The 21,565-nt window shown below is 54.3% G+C and overlaps 1 protein-coding gene across 1 annotated transcript in view; it reads left to right on the top strand.

The window, feature by feature from the left end:
* The window catches only part of LOC114901012 (plexin-A4), a gene marked incomplete at its 5' end in the record, with an annotated part of 35,028 nt that extends 13,911 nt beyond the window's left edge, over positions 1-21,117 (top strand). The window contains 8 exons of the mRNA XM_029232639.1: positions 242-481; positions 1,139-1,285; positions 1,978-2,212; positions 4,991-5,133; positions 12,776-13,044; positions 14,799-14,865; positions 15,797-15,943; positions 20,899-21,117. Coding sequence (XP_029088472.1) covers positions 242-481; positions 1,139-1,285; positions 1,978-2,212; positions 4,991-5,133; positions 12,776-13,044; positions 14,799-14,865; positions 15,797-15,943; positions 20,899-21,066 — 1,416 coding nt within the window. The remainder of the gene's footprint in view (positions 1-241; positions 482-1,138; positions 1,286-1,977; positions 2,213-4,990; positions 5,134-12,775; positions 13,045-14,798; positions 14,866-15,796; positions 15,944-20,898) is intronic.
* Between the last annotated feature and the right edge of the window lie 448 nt (positions 21,118-21,565).

Raw genomic sequence — 21,565 nt, forward strand, 5'->3', positions numbered from 1 at the left:
AGCTTAGAGATACCCTAGTGCCTGCCATGGGCAGGGCAGAGGTAGGTGTCAGCTGCAGAGCTTGTCCTTGAGTGCCCAGGTTGTGTGGTCCTGACTCCACTGGAGCTGTGGGGATCCACCCATGACCGTCCCGTGTCAACACCACGCTGTACGACGGCACCGAGGGAGAGCCGGCGGGTGTCTGGGGCTGCAGGTGTGCGGAGACACGCCACATAGCCCTCCCTCTCCGGCTCCACCCCAGCTCTGTGAGGTTCTGAACGCTACTGAGATGACCTGCCAGGCTCCTGCCCTCGCTCTGGGGCCTGACCACCAGTCTGACCTGACGGAGAGGCCCGAGGAGTTTGGCTTCATCCTGGACAACGTCCAGTCCCTGCTAATCCTCAACAAGACCAACTTCACCTACTATCCCAATCCTGTGTTTGAGGCCTTCGGCCCCTCAGGGATCCTGGAGCTCAAGCCCGGCACACCCATCATCCTAAAGGTAGAGTGAGATGGGAGGAAGGAGGCCGCTGTATGCAAGGGGAGGCTTTCCAAGTCACAGAAGGAGGCCGCAAGTCATGGGCTTCTGCCAGATCTTGTGGCAGGTGTCATTAGCTAGCAGAGGTTGTGTTATAGCCCAGACTATGGTAAATGTGCTCTTTGAGTTTGTATTGAGAGGTTCACTCTCTTTAGGGCCCACAGAAACCTGGTCAGGGCAGCTGGATCCACCCTGGCCATCTGACTCCCAGCTTTGGCCCCTGAGTCCAGGACTTGGGAGGTCAAAGGCTCATACTGCTTCCTCCTGTGCAGTCCTTTGCAAACCACCTTATAGGGCTTCTTTGGAGCATGGATAGAAAATTAATTTTAACTCATGTGACAATTTGAAGCAACTGGTAGTGACTGATCACAGCTCTGTGTTGACAAGGATTCTGAAGCTGCCGTTGGGACAAGCTGAAAAGAGTGCCTTGATTATTGATTTCCCACTGAGGAAGGGGGAATAGTAGTATAGGTGTTGTGAATTTTTTGGACTTATTAGGGAAGGTGGCCCCTCCACCAGCTCCCCAGAAGGATGGGACCTCCAGGTGGGAGGACATGTCAGCCAGCCAGTAGCTGTGCTCCTGACTCTGGGGTGGGAACTTGGGCTTTCCTGTCCATGCAGGGCAAGAACCTGATCCCGCCCGTGGCTGGGGGCAATGTAAAGCTGAACTACACCGTGCTGGTCGGGGAGAAGCCGTGCACCGTCACAGTGTCGGATGTGCAGCTGCTCTGCGAGTCCCCCAACCTCATAGGCCGGCACAAAGTGATGGTGAGGCTGGCGGGACTCCACCCTGGATGGGCAGGCACTAAGGATGCGGTGGGGTGAGCGGTCCAGCTCCATCCTGGGCCACCAGGGCTTTCTGGGAGGGGATTCTGGCCTTCTTGAACTTTCCTCCTGGCTCTCCCACACTCCCAGTTCCTTCTCCTCTTCCCACTTCAGACTTCTTTCTTCCGTATTGTCATTCTTTCCATACTGGCTGGTGCTACAGTAAGGGCAACGCGAAACAGCATTCAGTGATGTGCTATGTCACCTGTTAGAGGCAAGAGACCCTTCCAGGAGAGGACCATCGTTGACCCGGGCAGGACATAATATCACGTCCTGTGCCTTTGTCATCTGTCCTCACAATGGGATGAGTCTTCGGGGATCCAGACTTTGATGGCACGTAGGCTTTTTTAGATCCCAGTTGAGTGCTGTTTCCTCATGAAGACAACCGAGTTCACTCCCGAATAATATAATGTGTGGTTTTCCCAGTTGTGGGGGTGGCCTGCGCTGAGCTGTTCACCCCCGCTCCCTCCACCCCAGGTGCCCTCTTGTCTGCTTTTACAGCCAGCAATGACTCTCCTCCCTGGAGCCATTTCCCTCACGCAACCCTGGTCACCAGCTCACGGGTGGCTTGGGACCCTTGCCTAGGATGTTCTGTGCCCACACCCAGCTCCGTCTCCCCCCACGTGTCCCCCCAGGCCCGAGTCGGTGGCATGGAGTACTCCCCGGGGATGGTGAACATTGCCCCAGATAGCCCGCTCAGCCTGCCCGCCATCGTTAGCATCGCCGTGGCCGGCGGCCTCCTTATCATCTTCATCGTGGCCGTTCTCATCGCCTACAAACGCAAGTCCCGGGAGAGCGACCTCACGCTGAAGCGGTTGCAGATGCAGATGGACAACCTGGAGTCCCGCGTGGCCCTGGAGTGCAAGGAAGGTCCGGAGTGGCAGGGGGCGGGGCGCGAGCGCGTGCGCGTGCTGCGCGTGCGTGCGCGTGCGTGCGAGCGCGTGCATCTCACACACTCGCAGCGGTGGGCGGCGGGCGGCGCTGGGCCTGGGTCTCCCGCCTCCAGAATCTCTACCTCAAGTCAGGCCGGAATCATTTCAGACCCCACTAGAGCCGTGTCCAGCCCAGGATCCCGGCCGGGTGAGTTGCCCTCTCCTCTGGGGGAGACCCGGAGGTGCCCTGCCATGACGCACTCAAGCAGTCTTCAGCTCTCTTCTTTCAGAAGGTGAGGCTGGAGGGCTGATCCGAGACTTAGAGGAAAGAGCGTTTTACAGCTTGTATTTTAAAAAATTACCAACACCACCACGAAGTGAAATCAGCTGCACTAAATCCAAGAAGGAATGTAGAAGTCAGACTCTTGTCACCCCCAGGAGGTCCCTCGTGAGTCACCCTGGGAGGGCCTGAGCTGATTCTTCGTGTAGATTTATACGCGGAGTAATCAGCCTGTACCTGGGGCTCTGGCGTTCCCACCAGGGAGGCCGTGGCTCTCTAATGGGGAAGCGGGTCCCTTCCATCCTCTCCCCACATCCTCAGCTGTCAACACAGCATCCGCCTTGTGGGACTGTTAATTACTGCCTTTTACTATATTTACGCTGCTTAATTTTTTTCTCTGCAATGTACTCTTCCCTCTAATTAGGTGTAGTGATTAGAATCTCTTTTATGTGCCAGGCGTGAGGCCTTGAATGTCGGAGACGAGACGCTCAGTGACTTGAAGGAAAGCTGCAGACCTGTAAAAAGCTAGCTCCCTCCTTTTCCTCCCCACCAGCTGAGCACCCCAACTGGGAGGGGGCCGCAGGGGCAGTGTGAAGCCAGGTTCCTCTTGGAACGTTCCAGAGAAGGAGGAATTAGCAGTCACAAAGGGAGTCCTGACTCGGGGACACCAGAGGAGGGCCTTGGCTTCTAGCTCGGGAGAGGCTGTCTCACGTGGGTGGGAAGAGAGATGATAGAGCAAAGGACACGTAGGATTCGCCTTGAAAGTGTTTTCCAGAGGCGCCCCGAGCTGGCTCTTGAACGCTGAAAGGGCAGCCTGGGTCCAGGGAAGGCGACTTCCCGAAGCCTTGACGGTGAGTCAGGCCTTCAGCCACATACAGACTCCGAAGAGGCCCAGCCTGGCCCCCGCCCAAGGCCCGACCTTTGGATATATAAACACACACACACATGCGTGCACACATGCCCACGGACACTCGCTGACGCCCACTCAGGCGGTCACTCATGCCCTCACACTCATGCCCATGCACGCATTCCCACAAACACACACACGTGTGTTTCTCACTCAGCCGACACGAGTTCTCATCAGGGTTTTTGGTGACGGTACATGCCAGAAAGGCTCACTGACTCCCCTTTCACACGTATTGGTGTAGGTTCCACTCAGATGTGTTAGGGTTACTCTACCTTCGGAGTCACTTTTCTTGACAAGGTCCCCCCGCGTCAGTGTGAGCAGAGATGCAGAAAGAGAGCAGCACAGGAGGGGTCTGCAGCAGCCTCTCTAGGGCTCCCGGCGCCATCCCCGTTGTCAAACCAGAACTACTGGTATCCTCAAGGCCCGGAGACCCAGGGTCCCCAAGCAGGAGGTCAGCACCGCAGGGTGTGGTGAGGTCCTGCCGGCAGCAGCTGGGCGGCCGCGTTGTGGTCACGTTGTCGGCAGGGACCACTGGGTGCAGGGCTGGCTGTTCGAGGGCCTTGGAGCTACACTGGGCTTGTGAATTCCTTCTGAGCCCACAAAGTAGTTTTTCCTTATTCTTGTCTATGTAAATAGAAAGAAGTGTTGTTTAGTCGATACCCACTGGCTGTTCTCTGCAGGCATGCATTAATCCATCGTGTGTGTGTGTGTGTGTGCGCGTGCGTGTGCTCGCGTGCATGTGTGTACATGTGCATTTGCGTGTGCTAAGGGAAAAAATGGGAGAAGGAGGGGCTGAGCACGTTACCTCTGACAACCTCCCAGGGTGGACGGCTGTACCCAGGACAGAGAGTGATCACACGGCTGTGTAACAGTGGGTCCGTGTGTGGAACTTTCTCGGGGGCCGGGGGGTGGTCTTGCGGCTTCGTGACCATGCCGGAGGCCTGGGCTGTCTCCGCAGACAGCGGTACCTATATGCAGATCATAATTCACCATTGAGTAGCATGACCTTGAGAAAGGAAGGACAAAGAGACACCCTGCATATTTATCCAGAAGGGATATATCAGTGGGGCAAGAGCCCTCATCTGGCCCCATTTGGTGGTTTGATGGCTCCAGTAAGCTGCATGGCCAAGAAGTGGGACTTCAGAAGAAATAGTTCTTAACTCCTATAAGGAAACCCACTGTAAAACACAGAATCTGAAACAGACTCTCCATCACTGGAACCGCCTCCTTCACTCCCTCTGTCCTTCGATATCACCCCTAACCCCCAGTATATTTTGCAAGCCAAAGCCCTCATCTTCAGAGGGGGAGGCCCTCCTGGCCCCAGCAGCAGCTCAGATCTGTGGACAGCCTGCCCCCCATTCATGTTTTGGAAGGGATTTGGCCCAAGACAAGCTTCCTTGTGCTGCATCTTTCTCCCATACCTACATCGTTCACCTCAGCTACATAAAACATCCCCCTCCTCCTCATTCCTGCGCTACTCGGGTCCACTGTGCGGGTCTCCGGGGGCCTGGGAGAGGGTTCTGAGTGTTCCGAGGCGGCGTAGCTCTTGGGCCCCATCCAGCAGTCTCACGGGCTTGTCTTTGTGCCAGCCTTTGCCGAGCTGCAGACGGACATCCACGAGTTGACCAGTGACCTGGACGGAGCTGGGATTCCCTTCCTGGACTACAGAACCTACACTATGCGAGTGTTGTTCCCGGGAATTGAAGACCACCCTGTCCTCCGGGACCTCGAGGTGAGAAGCAGTTCTGTGGCCAAGTCCTTTCCCATTGTGGTGTTAGTGCAGAGAGAGACAATGGTGACCAAGTCCAGCCGCCTCATTCAGAGGAGGGTCAGCTGAGGCCAGGGAGGGGACGAGACTTGCCCAAGGGGTGGTGCCAGCTTGCCCCGCCGTTGCTGCCAGCCCGTCCTTCGGGAGGAAAGGAAACTCAGAGCAGAGGTGGGAGTAGGGCTTTGGGTCTTAGGGGGTCATAAATCCCTTGAGAATTGGATGGAAGCTGAAGACCCTCTCCTCAGAAAAACTGTCCATAGACACAGAAACGGGAAATCTGGCAAACGATGTAGGAAGTTCACGGACCCTTGTTTAAGAAACCACGATATAAGGGATTTCACCGCTTAGTTGGTGCTCAGTAAATAAATGTGGGAAAGATAAGGGCTGCACTCAGGACGAAGGTGGGAATGTGAATGATAAGAACATCACTGCCTTTGTACCAGCAGGGACCTCATCTTGTGAACACTTTATCCCACTTAGTGTCTAGCATAGTGTCTGGCTTAAGCATATATTCGTATTATGCTTTGTTCTGAAAGGGATTTTGAATGACTTATAAATACCAGAAAAATGTGAGAAATATAAATGAGGAAAGCAGGGCACAATAATCATCGTAAGGAATAATTACCCTGAGTTGACTGTTGACTAACATCCTGGGCCAGTTTTCAGTACTTTACACATGTGCATTGATTTAACCTCCCAAGAGCCCTCTGAAGCAGGTACACCCATTTCACAGGTGAAAACACTAAGGCCACACAACTGGGAGGGAGTGGGGCAGGGATCTGGGTCCAGCAGGGAGACTCCAGAGTCTATATTCCTAAGGACAAGCCTGTGCACGTGACTTCTGAGGGGCTGTGTCCGTGTCATGCCCTGTGGCTCTGGAGACTTATTTGGATGGATCAAAAATCTTTGGCCAAAACACCACGGAAAATAAGACTGATTCCATATTTATATTGTCCGTAACATAGAAACAGACCTGTCACTCTGGAGTTGCACAGTTAAGCAGGTACTGACCCCCTGGGAATGTCTGCATGGGTTCTCCAAGGGGACGCAGAGGCTGTGTCCCTCTGCAGGAAATGCAGCAAGTCCCCAGGGCCCTTGGGGCCCCCCACACACATTTCTCCAACTTGATGGTGGAATGAAGAGTGTGTGGGTGTGTGTGTGCGCGTGTGTGTGTGTGATTTTTGTGTAGACTGTGCATACCTCATTTATCTTTGTAATTCTGGCTTCCAGCAGAGTGCTTGGCACATAGTAGGCATGCAGGAAGTGTTGAATGATTTGAATAAATGAATGTCTGTGTGTCTGCCTGAATTAGGGTGGAAATGGCAGTCCTAGGAAGGCAAGTTGTGTTTGAACGTCCGCACACCCCTCAAAATAAGAATTCAACTAGGATGAGTATGTAAAGTTATTTTCTCTTTTTCATTAGCTCAAAATTCCAAGTAGATTTGCTTTAAGCATTTAACCTTTTTTTTAAAAACATCTTTATTGGAGTATAATTGCTTTACAATGGTGTGTTAGTTTCTGCTCTATAACAAAGTAAATCAGCTATATGTACACATATATCCCCATATCTCCTCCCTCTTGCATCTCCCTCCCACCCTCCCTATCCCACCCTTCTAGGCGGTCACAAAGCACCGACCTGATCTCCCTGTGCTATGCAGCTGCTTCCCACTAGCTATCTATTTTACATTTGGTAGTGCATATATGTCCATAAGCATTTAACTTTTAAATCAGATTTTCTGAGACCATTTCCAAGCTGGCATCCCTGTAGGGCAGCCCGGATACTTTGGAGCGGGCTGGGAGACAGCCTTCTCCCACACAAGGTGTTTTCTTGATGGACACACACACTCCACACTGCTTTCCCAACCAGTCCTATGGCCCATATTGTAAATCATGCCACGTCCTATCCTATGGTCTTGTTTCTCATTTGATCCCGTTTATCTTATGGCTTTCCCACCTGCCCTTGCATCTCTATAGATGTTTAGATTCTCAGGCCTGACTTGGCACTGATGTAGCACACACCCAAGGGCAGTGCACTCACAAGGGCTGCCCAGGGCAGCGGAGGGGAGCTCCAGGGCTCATCCCCCCACAGGATGCTGTGGGCGGGTGCAGGTTGAACACGGCACCGCTCCAGACGGCACCGACCATATGCGGCACTTCCTGGACGCGTGCAGTGCACGACCTGCCTCACTGTCTCTAGCAGCCCTCTTTGCCCGAGACCAGCATCCTAATGACTCCCTCTCGTTGCCTTTCTGAACTGTACCAGGCCCCTTGCTGAAAGCTGGTGGCATCCCCACCCAGCGGCACTTCCCAGGGCCTTTCCTCCAGGGCTAGTTCTCTGAGAGAAACTGCTGCCCAGCTCCTAGGCTTACTCCTCAGCAAGGTGTGCAGCCCAGGAGCCCTGCCCAGCAAGCTGGGCTCCAAAGACAGGAGCCCTGGGCGCCCTCAGAGCGCTGCTCGGAGCCAGCTCCCTCCTCCCCTGTGTGCTGCCCTGACCCTGCCTGCCTTGTTCCCAGGCATCTGAGGCACCCCTCACTGGAGGCTTCTGGGGCTGCAGAGTGAACTGCAGCAGACTCCTACCCCTGCTCAGAAAGCTTCAGGAGCCCTTGTTCCGTACGGTCCAGAGACCCACAGTGTCTTCACTTCACTGGGACACAGCCCACCCCGCAGGCTGGACACACACTCACCAGGGCACGTGCAGATCTGCACCACCAGGAGTCCCTGACTCCCCTGCCCCGCCCATCGGTCAGGGGCTGTGGGATGAGCTCAGCCCTCGAAGGGCTGCCCAAGAAGGCCTCTGAGAATCGGGGCTGCTGGGTTCTGATGATTACCTGACCAGCCTGTGTGACTCCCCGGATGCTCCCTGGGTGGACACCTCACGTCTGCCCGAGACCGTTCCCATGGGCCCCGTTACAAGTCACAGCACGTCCTACCGTGGCCTGATTCCTCACCTGGCACGTTAGAATTTCCCCTCAAACCTGAGGCTTCTCTCTTGTCCTTGCCTCTATCACAAGGGGAGACTTTCTCGTCCCATCCTTCTGCTCAGGATGGGGCTAGCAGCCAGCTTCACCGATTTCCCTGAGTTGGAGACCACGAGACGGCTAATCGTCACGCATGGGCTCTGAATCAAGCAGGTCACACAGGTTTTTTTAAGTTCTGGTAAAATATACATAACATAAAATTTACCATTTCAGCTGTTTTTAAGTGTACAGTTCAGTGGCCTTCAGTTCACTCACATTACTGTCCGTCACTACAGTCTATCTCCAGAACTTTTTCATCTTCCCCAGCTGAAACTCTGTACCCATTGAACAGTAACTCCCCACTCCCCCTCCCCTGCAGCCCCTGGCAACCACCATTCTACTTTCTGTGTCTATGAACTTGGCTAATCTGGGTACCTCGTATAGGTGGAATCATACAGTATTTGGACCTTTGTGACTGGTTTACTTCACTTAGTAAAATGTTTTCAAGGTTCATCCTTGTTGTACCACGTGACAGAATTTCTTTCCTTTTAAGACCGAATAATAGCCCATTGTGTGTAGAGACCACATTTTATTCATCCGTTCATCTGTCTGCAGATACTTGGGCCGCTTCCACCTTTTGGCTAGTGTGACAATGCAGCTATGAACATGGGCGTACAGATATCTGTTTGAGCTCCTGCTTCCATCTTTTGGGGCATATACCTAGAATATAAGACTTTTTCATTTCCATTGAACTCATTAATTAATTTCTTACAGACAGAAATCAACTTTTACTGTTCCACATTAGCTTGGGGCTATGTGAGATCCAGCCTTCTTTGTAAGATCCAGAGATCTTGTGTGGATGGTTCTCTTCTTATGTGTTTCCAACCTCTCCCTGCCACTGGAATAGTTTCTCTCTATTGGTTTTCCGGGTTTGGAAACATTCCTAGGGAAGCCATTGACTAATCTAAAGCAGGGTTTGCACCTTTTCAGGCACTGGGATGGGCATGGTAGGTGCGTGTGAAGAAGATGGGGTCCTCTGGCTCTAGGCTGTCCTGGAGGTTAGGCTACCAGGCCTCTCTTCTGTGACCGTCTGGTGCAGTCCGGGCATTTGGGTGAGGGGTTGCCCAGGCACTGATCACACACCAGTCCTTCAAAGACAGAGAGCAAACAGTAACCACACACCTCATTTTCCACCTATATCATTGCCTCCTAAACTCTAACCTATTGGGTTACAGTGAAAATTTACTATCCAGTTTTATACTCGCAGACTTCAACTAAATTATCGAACCGTCTGGTGAATAAAGAAAGTCTTGTTTCAGGGTGCCGTCTGCTTAGGGAGTAGGGGTGCAAGTTACACAGGGGAACTGTTCTAGATACACTCTACCTCCCTCCATCCCCTCTTCCTGAAAGGGGGAGAAAGTGCCTACTTTCCACACCCAGACACTGTGCCAATGCATTAGGTACCTTGGAAACTCTGGGGCAAGAGGGATCAGTGGAAACAGCCAATGGAGGAGAGGCAGGTAATAAAACTTCTGCTGTTTAAGCGCGCTCTGTGTGCACCGAGCACTTTACACACGTTATCTCATTTAATGTTCTTGAAACATTATGACATAGGCACTCATATTCTCATTTTATAGATGAGGCAATAGAGCCCGGAGGTGACAGGGCTTTCCTCCATGTACGAGTCTGTTAGTCTCTCTGATTCCAAACCCCATGCTGCTACAGGGATGCTCTTTCCCTGCAGGTAGCTTCGCTAAACCCTCCTCCCCAGGGCCCTGAGCCTTGCTGCCCAGAAGGAGCGTGCAGCCAGGTCAGGGAGTCCAGAGCACATCCTCCTCCACTCCAGGCGCCACAAGCCAAGCCTGCACTTGGCTCCCCTGCCCTCGACGGACGGCCACCTGAGCTCCAGGAGGCCCTGCACGGGGCGCTGCAGGGGGGACTCAGAGCTGGCCTTCAGTCACCTCCCAGGCCCAGGGGTAGGCCAGACAGGCCAAGGATGCACAGGATGGACGGGCGCTCAGGAGCCAAGCAAGCTGGGGTTTGGCAATCCTGCTGGCTGGCCTTGGGAAGCCACAGTAGCTTCCCTGAGAGGCTATTAAAAGAGGGTCACGAGAAGGCTTCATTGGACCAATGTGTACAGTGTGCCAAGACTGTCCTTTGTCCATGGCGGGAGCCCAGGAAGTGGCATTGTCTCTTATTATCGGGACAAATTAGAGAAATGTCTTCTGAGAGGTCTGAAGGAGAGGGGAGGTAAAACGGGTACGCCTGCGTGGGAGGGGCTGTCTTGGAGTGGGGGGCTGGGCAGTAGGAGACAGACATCTGGGCAGATTGAGGCCCCACGCAGTGGCACAGTGAGGTGGCCATGTCTCCCTGCTTTTCCCTCAAGAGCCGCCGTGGAGTGGGGGACTAGGGGGGCCAGGCAGGAGGCAAGCCGAGGCTAGAGACCTTGGGGAACCAGAGGGTCTCCAGGAGGGGCTGTGCTGAGAGCCTGGCGGAGCCGCCGGTGGCCTGGCTGGCACCACCCTGGCTCTGGTGAGCTCTGCTCTCTCCTGAGAACTGCCTGGAGAGGTACCAGCCTTCCGTGTACCAGCACAGCTGTGTACCAGCACAGCGGCAAAGGAAATGCAAACGGACCTGTTTTGGAAACATGCATGTTCCTGACCTGTGGGACCTGCTGATGCCAGGCAACGGGGGTTCAGTGCGAGTGTCTCTCTGAAGAGTTCAGGGGTCCCCCCACTGAAGGGGCCTTGAGACTGTTGGCCTCCCCAGTTTAAAGTCTTCAGAGTGAAGCAGGATGAAGTTGCCGCCATTCCGTAGCTGGACTGTGATGGTGCTGAGGCTTTTCACGCATCTCGTTCCTGCTCCCAGGAGCCCCAAGAGGGGGCAGGACACGGTGCCAGCTGCCCAGTTCATGGCCCGGTCTGACACTTCTCTGTCTTGGGGTCTGGGGAAAGTTCCCTATCCTCGTGGGACCCTGGGGTAATAATGGCACCTACCTCGTAGGCTGTTGGGTGGATTACATGGGTCAGTATTTCTAAAGCATGTGGAACTGTGCTTGGCATAGAGTAAGGTCTGTATACATATTAACTGCAGTACCTTCATGTTGTTGATAAAGGAACTGAGTCTCCTAAGGGTTCTGCAACTCATAAATGACTGTGATGAAGTTAATGCAAGCTCAACGGACTCTGAAACTGTGTTCTTTACTGCTCCATACGGGACACTCCTTCCCAAGGACCTGGTGCATCTACTCTCCCTGCCCCCGCCAGGGGGGACACATCCCTCAAGATGAGGCTTCGATGGCACCTCCTTTGGATGCCCCACCTCCTCCAGCATGCCACTTCCCACCAGATGCCCTGCTCCATGTTCTCAGAGGGCCTTCCCTCCAGGGCAGAGGCTGTGCTTCATTTTTTAAGTGAACTTTTTGTTTTAATGGAAGTATACAGACAGAGCAATACACAAATTATCAGAACACAGCTCAGCGCATTTTCCCCGAGTGAACACAGCCATTAAGCCAGCACACAGATCGAGAAGCAGAACATTACCAGCCTCCAAAAGTCCCCCTGTGCCCCTTTCCAGTCACAGCCGCCCCCAGAAAACCCTTTTTTTCCCCATTGATGAATGTTAATTGTTTTGATTTAAATGGTATTGTCCAGTATGCTCTCTCTTGAGCGTGGCTTTTTTCTTTCAATATGTTTGCAAGATTCATCCCTGTTATTGTGAGTAGCAGTGGGTCCTTCATCCCTATTGCTGTGCAGCATTTCATTGGGTGAATGCACCGCAGCTCCTGGAACCCTCCTATTGTTGCTGGGCCTCTGGTTGTTTCCCATTTGGGGCATGACGCATGGTGCCGCTGTACCTATTCTCGTGCATCTCAGAGACGCATCCTCCATGCACAGCTCAGCCGCTGGCTCATGTTGCTGAGTGGATGGTACACCCTTGCACCCTTGCACGGACCTCCCAGTGAACAGAAGATGCAGGCAGGAAGATAAAACCTTCTTCCCCCCCTTTCCCTGCATGGAGCAGGGTCTCAAAAGGAATCCCTAGGAAAACATCAGATGCTAGAGCTAGGGAGTGCCTGAGAGGCTCTTGGGCTTAAGCTTTCCCTTTTTTAGGTGAATGAACTTGGGCCCCCAGAGAAGTAAAGGGACTTGTCCAAGCTTATGTGGCGTGGGGATGTCAGAGCCCACGTGGAACCCATAAGTCCTGACTCTGAGCCCACTGGTCTGTCAACAGGACCCCCAGGGCCAGAGACAGGTCAGCATTAGGTTAGCCAGAGGCCCAGGTTTGGTGATCCCCCAGCAAGGGCGTCACTCACAGCGTCCTTGACCTCCTGGAGTCCCTACCTGGGACTGTGATGGTGCCTCCAGTGGCGTGGGGTCCCCTTGTCCACGCCATGCTAATGATGACGTTCTCTCTGTCTCTAGAGACAGTGACCTGCCTCGTGGGCTGTGATGGAGGTTAGGTAGACACCAAATGTGGCGCCTGGCTCTAGATAAGGACTTGGTGGCATCAGCCAGCTGGCCTGTCGTGGGTGAATGGGAGGATGGGAGGGTCAGCAGTGTGCACGGCCCACCAGGTGGGGTGTCCCTGGGGCCTCGCCTGTCTTGGGCAACAATTAAGACTCGCGCACCCCTGGGTCTCCCCCGCAGGTCCCGGGCTACCGGCAGGAGCGCGTGGAGAAAGGCCTGAAGCTCTTCGCTCAGCTCATCAACAACAAGGCGTTCCTGCTGTCCTTCATTCGCACGCTGGAGTCTCAGCGCAGCTTCTCCATGCGTGACCGCGGCAACGTGGCCTCGCTCATCATGACGGTGCTGCAGAGCAAGCTGGAGTACGCCACCGACGTGCTGAAGCAGCTGCTGGCTGACCTCATAGACAAGAACCTGGAGAGCAAGAACCATCCCAAGCTGCTGCTCAGGAGGTAGGGGTGCGGCCCCGGGGTGTCCGACCCAGCCCAGCGCACCGGCCTGGCCCTCCTGCCCTCACGGAGACCAGGGCAGGGCTCCCCGGAGCAGCCAAGCCCCCCAAGGTCAGGTACTGACCTGGCCAGAGGCCAGGGTGCACCCCATGCCCTCTTAGAAGAACCTGTCCATCATGTTCGTGCCTCTGACTCAACCACGGCCCATCTGCTCACCCCGTGGTTTTTCTTCTGCCCCTAAATCCACTTTCCATTCTCCTCCCTCTGCTCTAACCCTCCCCTGATTTGACCCTCTCTATCAGGGGTTTTCTCTTGGGCACTCTTCAGAGGTCATCTTTCCATCCCCTCACCTTATCTAAGTCAGAGCTTGAATCAGGACAGACACCTCAGGGCCTCTCTGGGAACCCACCTCACCATCTCAAGTTGGGAAACTTTAGCCCCTGCAGCTCTCACTGCTGTCTGGTAACAGGAGAAGAAGCATCACCCGGGAGGTTGTTGGAAAGGCAGAATCTCAGGTGCCACCCCACACCTACTAGATCAGAATCAGCATTTTAGCGAGAAACCTAGGGGATCTGAATGTGTAGTGAAGTTTGAAAAGCACTGGTCCAGTCTTTAGCGGCAACTTGCCTGATGCAACACAGCAAGTATTTCCTGGCACCTGCTATGGGCTCTGCCCGGGTCCAGGGTCCGCCTCTCAACACCGTGCGATGCCTCCTCCTCGACACCGTTGAAATCTGCATGGTCACGTGTGCAGAAATAACCATATACCGTGCCTTTGCCTTATACAAAATCGAGACCCTCTGCCTCTGTCTACGCTGCCATTCAAATTGTTCATGTACTTGAAGGCCATTGCAACCAAAAGTGTCCTTTGGTTCGTGATGCTGCTGTGGTGTTTTCACTTCCAAAGTAAAAGAATAAATGGGTTTGGGTAGCAGCATGAAAGATGCAAATTAGACTCAAGAATGAACTCCCTGTCATTGCAAATAAAACACTAGAAAGGTTCCCAGGAGAAGTTCCAAAGTGCGTGGAAGCCTTTTAAATAGGACAATTTGGGCATCTGTTGGAATGAGCTGGGTATCCGGCTCCATGTTACTACCTACTCTGGGAGTCTTTAGCTTAGGGGATGGGCTCAGTCTAGTCTATCTGGCCTTTCTCCTTGACCCTCTTCCCCTGCCACCTTCTTTTCTATCCCTTGCCAAATGAGTATCTCCCAGATTTTTTTTTCTTTTCTTTTCTTACCCCAAGGAACACACCTATCCTATAAAGTTCTCTAAGGCTATCACCAGTGTGGCAGCTATGAGCCACATGTGACTATTTAACTCTAAGTTAATTTAAAGTAAATAAAATAAACAATTCAGCTCCTCAGATGCACTCGCCGCATTTCAGGCGCTCAGTAGGCATCGGTGGCTGGCGGCTACCATGCTGGACAACACAAAGTGCTACTGGGCTATTTCATCCACCCCGAAAGTGCTCTTGGACAATTGGACAGGGCTGCCCTAACGCGTTCTCACAGAAACTCACCCGGGAGCCTGCGCACAGAAGGTCATCTCCCCGCTTGGTAGGCAAAGCTTGTCTTATCATTATGGTGTGTCCAGGAGTCCAAGGAACTCAGGTATCCCTCAGGGTCTTAAGATTTGGCCTGAAAGCCTTAAGCAGCAAGAGCCGTGCAGATCCCCCTGCCCTCCCAGCCCCTGAGGTCTGACCAGCTGCCTCTGTCTTTGTCTTGCCCTGCTGGGTCCCTCTGTGACTGGTGCCAGGACTGAGTCGGTGGCTGAGAAGATGTTGACCAATTGGTTTACTTTCCTGCTCTACAAGTTCCTCAAGGTATGATTGGATTCTGGGGGACCTCTGGGCCTACCTCAGTTTCCCCACCAGCCTGGGAATGAACCAGCATCCCCCCTATTTCCTCCACGGCCCCCAAGTCCACAGATGCTGGGGCCTAGCTCCTAGAACCCCGCCAAGAAATGTAGTTTCCCTTGTCATGGAGGGAACAGGCTCCTGACCATCTCAGGAGACAGAGACCCACGGTCAGGCCTGGCTTGAGAGGCACGGTCCCCACAGGTCACTGTCTCACAGGTGAGGGGAGATGAGCTTCTGAGAAGACCCTGCATTCCCATTTCACGCTGAAGACAAGTCACCCCTTTTTTTTCCTCTTGCTCTCCTCCTGCCCCTCCGGCCCCAGACTTACTGAGGCTGATGAGGGTCCTGGGCAGGTACAGGAGCACGTGTGGCGGCAGATAAGCCGAGGACATGCCTGGGAGGTGGAAGAGCTGCTCGGCCTCCAATTACTAACTTGTTTTCTAAGGAGTTCACGCCACCGAGGACTGACCTCTGTCTCTCTCTCCCTCTCTTTTTTTTTTAATATATCTTTATTGGAGTATAATTGCTTTCCAAGGGTGTGTTAGTTTCTGCTGTATAACAAAGTGAATCAGCTATACATATACATATGTCCCCATATCCCCTCCCTCTTGCATCTCCCTCCCTCCCTCCCTATCCCACCCCTCCAGGACCTCTGTCTCTAGATGGGGCTGCAGAGAAAGCAGGGTGGAGTGAGGGCGGGGAGAGGGGCAGAGAGGGGGCCGGGGGCCGGGGAGATGAAAAGAGAGCTCAAGAATGGCAGTGGGAAGGAGCAGGAGAAGAGAATTATAACTGAGGAGTGGAAAGCAGCCCTTCGGAGAGGCAGAGGCTGGGGGAGGCCGGGCTCCGCACACCTGGGGCCCGGGGTCCACCCAGCATGACTCTTCTCTGTGTCCAGGAGTGTGCCGGGGAGCCCCTCTTCTCCCTGTTCTGCGCCATCAAGCAGCAGATGGAGAAGGGGCCCATTGACGCCATCACGGGCGAGGCCCGCTACTCTCTGAGCGAGGACAAGCTCATCCGCCAGCAGATCGACTACAAGACCCTGGTAAGCCAGCCTCCCAGCTCCTCCCCGTGGCTCTGGTGGGTGGGTTGTGGCCCTGCGCAGCCCCTGCCCAGCCGAAAGGATGGTGGAAATGCTGACGACCATCCTCTCTAACGCCTCTTTAATGCCACTGCTCTCAGCCACCTCTCTGGGTGCCCACTGCACGGGGCCAGCCTGGTGTTCCACCTGTGCCAGTCACTCCATCTGTGCCGGTCACCCCGACTTCCTTGTCCTAACATGCCAGGGCACCTGGATTTGAAGACCGGTGGCTCAGACACACCTGAGCAACAGCAAGAGACCGGTGTGCTTTCAGGCCGGTGCACTGGATTGTGGGGCAGTAACCCCTTGCCGGCAGCTGGCTGACTGATCCCAGGGAATGAACTCCTTCTCAGCAGTTCTCCCAGTGGAGAACCCACACTTCGCAGACCAGTTCCAAGCAGGTAGCATGTAGAGCACGAAAGAGGGGAAGCCAGAAGTGGTTGCTCGTGGTTCTGAAGGTCGCACCTACATGACCCGAGCTGTAGGATGGGAGGCCAGGCTGGCCTAGCGGTTTAAGGTGTTTGTCCAGGGAACAGGGGGATCCCCTCAGTCAACGTTACACTCCCTTTCCTGCCAGAAACAGGCATCCTAGGAGGCAGCAAAGCTCAGCATTTAAGAGCACGGGGTTTGGAATCGGGCAGAGCTGGATTGGAGCTATGACTCCTTCTGACCAGCTGGGGGATTCGGGGCTTAATCTCTCCAAGTTTGGGTTTTGTTTTTTTAATCTGAAAAAAAAAAAAACAGGGATAATAATAAAAGAGGGATAATGACAGCATGTAGCTCCCGAAGGTGTCCAGAAGATGGAGTGGGATCTGGTGTACAAAGCTGTGAGCCCAAGGTCAGCCCACTGCTGCCTCACGGGGGCTCTGCTTCCTCTTTCCCGCCATACCTGTCCGCTGGTGCCCACTGTCTCTCCAGGCGGGAGAGCTCACTCTTGGGCTTTTCTTGGAGAGAGTTGTGACCTCCCACCAGATCTTTTCCAGGAAAGAGAAGAGGAGGTAGAAGAAAGGAGTGAGAAAACAAGATAAAAGATAAATGTGGAGGGTGGTACGTGGGTGGATCCCAAGAATGGAGGTGGAAGAGACAGCAATGGTGTTAAAGAGGACAGAGAATAGATGGGATTTAAAATGCAGTCATTGGGAAGTGAGACACATGACAGGCCAAGGCATGGCAGAGCCCGGCAGGGGCCGAGAGCCGAGGATGAATCCCAGACCCCGAGGCCAGCTGGGGAGACATCCCTGCCACTCTGAATAAAGCCAGTCTTGCTGGCTGGGCGTGATGCAACCGTGATGCACCTGTCCCACTCCGTCCTCGGAGGGCCCTGGGAATCCCAGCAGGCATCTCAGCAGATTTGCCGGGATTGGCTCAGTTGACGAGGCTTTGAGGCAGCAGGGTGAGTGAGGGCCCTGCTTCTTTGCAGTCGTCGTCTGCTCCAGAGGAGAGAGTTAGAAGCTCTGATTAAAATGGGAAAGGAAGGGCTTCCCTGGTGGCGCAGTGGTTGAGAGTCCGCCTGCAGATGCAGGGGACACGGGTTCGTGCCCCGGTCCGGGAAGATCCCACATGCCGCGGAGCGGCTGGGCCCGTGAGCCACAACTACTGAGCCTGCGCGTCTGGAGCCTGTGCTCCGCAACGGGAGAGGCCACAGCAGTGAGAGGCCCGCGTACTGCAAATAAATAAATAAATGGGAAAGGAAAAAAAAAACCTTCCAAAAATAGAGACCAGAATAGATTTCTTAATGAGCTAGAACTACTGTTGAAATGTCTCCTGCCTGGTCTCTCCCTCTCCCTTTCTTTCCCATCTCATCAGCGGCTCCCCAGTATTGAATCCAACACGGTTGTAATAACACTCTGTCCCCAGATTGCAGCATCCTTTATTCCAGAGCCCAAACTACTGTTAGCACACCCAGCCTGGTTGCAGATGACTTCAAGAGAATGTGAGGAAATTGGAGTGGGTCAGGGACGCGCATCCATTTGAGGTGGAAAGAGTTGGGGAAGAGGCACCGTGAGGAAAGGGGAAGGAAATTACAGTTGTCTTGCTTGGAGAAGAAATGGCTGTGGGGAGGTTTCATAGCCATCCTCAGGCCTGTGAAAGGAACCCCCCCACGTGGAAGGGGGAGCAGCCCGGTGGTGGTGAGGAGGGGCCAGGAAGAAAGTGTGTTAGCAGCAGACAGGACTGACCCGAGACTCCAAGATGAAGGGGTCAGAAAAAGACAGGGTGGCCTGCAATTCAGCACTGGCTGGAGGAGCCCAGGGTACTTTGGGCCAACTGATGGTAACCTTGTGCTGGGCGGAAAGGGTAACCACAAAGAGTGAGACAGGTGCTGAGAGGCTCAGCCAGTATCACTTGACAGTCAGATGCACCACCTACGTGTTGAGTGATTAATTAGATTGAATTTGGACTAGCATGGCCTAGGGGCCTGCTGCTGGGAGTGCCCAAGGGCATAAACTGGGAGCCTGCTAGAGTGCTAGGTGCTCACCTGGGATCCTGCCTGAATGCAGAGTCTCAGACCCCATCCTCGACCTCCTGAGTCAGAATGTGCGTTTTCACAAAACCCCTTTAGTGATTCTATTCACAGGAAAGTTTGAGAAACACTGACCTAGCAGAACAAACCCCAGGCAGTTGCTCTGAAATAGCCAAGAGACCTGGGCGTGGGGCTGGGGAAGGGAACTTCCAGGTGGAGCTGGGGCTTGGCCAGCGGCCAGGGAACCCTGTCCCTCCGTGGGACCACTGCTGCTTCTCCGGATGCCCTGAAGCATCCACAGAGTTGTTCTCATGGGGCCACCACGAACCCCAGGGGCAAGCAGAAATGTCAGGGGGGCATACTCAGGTGGCAGCCCCCGCTTCATGGTCTCACAGCCCAGAAGAAGCTGTGATACTGCCTGGGGGAGGCCAGGCTCCACCACCACCACTGGCCCAGAGCTCAGGACCCCAGGGCAGCACCAAGTACTAGGCTGTGCTTGGCCACGGAGGGGGGCTGGGAGGGGTCCCGGAAGGCTCTTAGGAGGCAGGGAATGGCTGGGAGAGGGCACACAGGAGGAGCACGTGGTCCAGAGTTCCTTCCAGCATTGTTTTCGGTTTAAAACATTTTGAGGGTGACAGTTCGGTTTTATAGATTTAGGAGGTTCTCTTCTTAATGGAATGAGCATGTTCCCGTGGGAGCTCACAGCAGTCTGGTCGCTAATGAAAGGCAGGCGTCCAGGGGCCAGGGTTCTGACTGCCGCCACGTGGACCAGGAACGGGTGGGGATGGGCAGAAGGCTGTCGTCTGGATCTGCAGACCAGACGTACGGTTGGGAAATGGTTGGCGGGGGAGGCGGTACAGTGAAGGTTCTGAGAAGGGAGCGCACAGAGGGCGCAGGCAGCAGGGTCAGACGGGCTGCAGAACCCGGCTCGGCGCGGCCATCTGGCAGCACCTGTGACCCACAACACCCACCCGGATCCACTCTGGTCCACCCAAAGATCCCACGGTCTCATCACGGAGAGAGAGCCCACACTGAAGACGGCAAGAGAAGCAAAGCTGTTAGAAATGGCCCAGAACTTTTTTTTTTTAATAAATTTATTTATTTATTTATTTTTGGCTGTGTTGGGTCCTCGCCACTGCACGTGGGCTTTCTTTTCAGTCGCGGCGAGCGGGGGCTGCTCTTCGTTGCGGTGCGCAGGCTTCTCATTGTGGTGGCTTCTCTTGTTGCGGAGCACGGGCTTCAGTAGTTGTGGCACAGGGGCTCAGTAGCTGTGGCTCAAGGGCTCTAGAGCGCAGGCTCAGTAGTTGTGGCGCACGGGCTTAGCTGCTCTGCAGCATGTGGGATCTTCCCGGACCAGGGCTGGAACCCGTGTCCCCTGCATTGGCAGGCGGATTTTTAACCACTGCGCCACCAGGGAAACCCTGGTCCAGAACTTTTTAAAGGAAAAAATATAGTTTGGTGCATTAGGCAGAGTCTTAACTTATCTGACTAGTTCCAAAAAGAGAAATGGAGGTCCTGAGCTAGGGTGGCCTCTTCCCCTAATACCAGGTTTCAGGTTCGGAGCCAGGAAGGGCTGTCAGGTGGCCTGAACTTGCAGTTTTTTAAAGGGCACCTTTTTTTTTTTTTTTTTTTTTTGCGGTATGTGGACCTCTCACCGCTGTGGCCTCTCCCGTTGCGGAGCACAGGCTCCGGACGCGCAGGCTCAGCGGCCATGGCTCACGGGCCCAGCCGCTCTGCGGCACGTGGGATCTTCCCGGACCGGGGCACGAACCCGTGTCCCCTGCATCGACAGGCGGACTCTCAACCACTGCGCCACCAGGGAAGCCCTAAAGGGCACCTTTTTATTTTTAAAGAACACTCTAAGCTTCTTACAGATTCTCCAACCTCCAATCAGCCCAGAACCCTCACAAAAATCGAAGCACATGAAATCTTTGGAGAAAGGAGCCAGATTCCCATTAGTGTGGGTGTGTGTATGGGACAGAGTAATGAGAAAGACAGACCGACACACAGGGATGGGGGTTTCAGAGGTGGGCGAGGGTCTGGGTGTGTTGCTGAGATGCTGCCTAGTGTGTGTGTGTGTGTGTGTGTGAGTGAGTGAGTGAGAGAGAGAGAGGGGTGGCAGGGGGACATGCAGTAGTGTCCATTCTCTGACACGTTGCCCCTCATTGCCCCCTCCTGCTTGGATATTGTTCCCTTTGATAAATCAGGATTTTAATGGAGTCTCTCGTGAAGAGTGAAATATGCAGCTCCTACTCCTGCAGTGATGCTGAAGCTGTACCACTTTCCTGCTGCTTGTGGGGACAGGAAGGGTAGAGGGCTTGGCTGGGGTCGCCCCACCCCTGTCCAGTCCAACCTGCCGAGGCGGAGCCAGTCAGGATAGGACTCCGGGATGCGGCTGGCATTCCCAGGGCTCTCCATGCTGCCCTCCCCACTCACCGCCTCTCCCCACCGCCCGCAGGTCCTGAGTTGTGTCAACCCAGACAATGCCAACAGCCCTGAGGTCCCAGTGAAGATCCTCAACTGCGACACCATTACTCAGGTCAAGGAGAAGATTCTGGATGCCATCTTCAAGAATGTGCCCTGCTCCCACCGGCCCAAGGCTGCAGACATGGACCTGGGTGAGTAGGGCCGCCCACCCAGGGGGCTGTGCTGTGACTGCTTGGAAGCCCCTCTTACCGACCAGTGGAGCCAGGGTGCAGGGAGCAGGCGTGCACGGCCCCCAGGAGCCCAGGAGGTGCACCTTCATGGCCACTTAGTGAGCAGTAAGCAGAGGGGGGACCACAGTCTGGTGATCTGACTGCCTCTGGGATCTTTTGAGTAGCCGAGGGGTGGGAGTGGAGGTGTCACATCGGCAGTGAAGAGGATTTAGTCTGAATCTGTGTGGCCCAAGGTCTTGCCGCTACCTGCGTCGTGCCCCCAGGCCCTTCCCTTCGCCTCTGCTCTGTGCCTCTAATTTTTGCTGACTACCGAAGGCAAGAGGGATCTGGGTCAGTGGTGGAGGATGGAGAGAAAGGATAGGGAAAAATGAGATATGACAGCCTACTGGGGAGTAGGATGACATTTTATTTGAATGTTCCACGAATAGATCGCATAGCCTATATAAACAAGGGCATGCCACTTAGGGC

This window comes from Monodon monoceros, unplaced genomic scaffold (genome assembly GCF_005190385.1).
Source record: "Monodon monoceros isolate NGI ecotype Baffin Bay Population unplaced genomic scaffold, NGI_Narwhal_1 Contig3025_ctg1, whole genome shotgun sequence".
NCBI lineage: Eukaryota > Metazoa > Chordata > Mammalia > Artiodactyla > Monodontidae > Monodon > Monodon monoceros.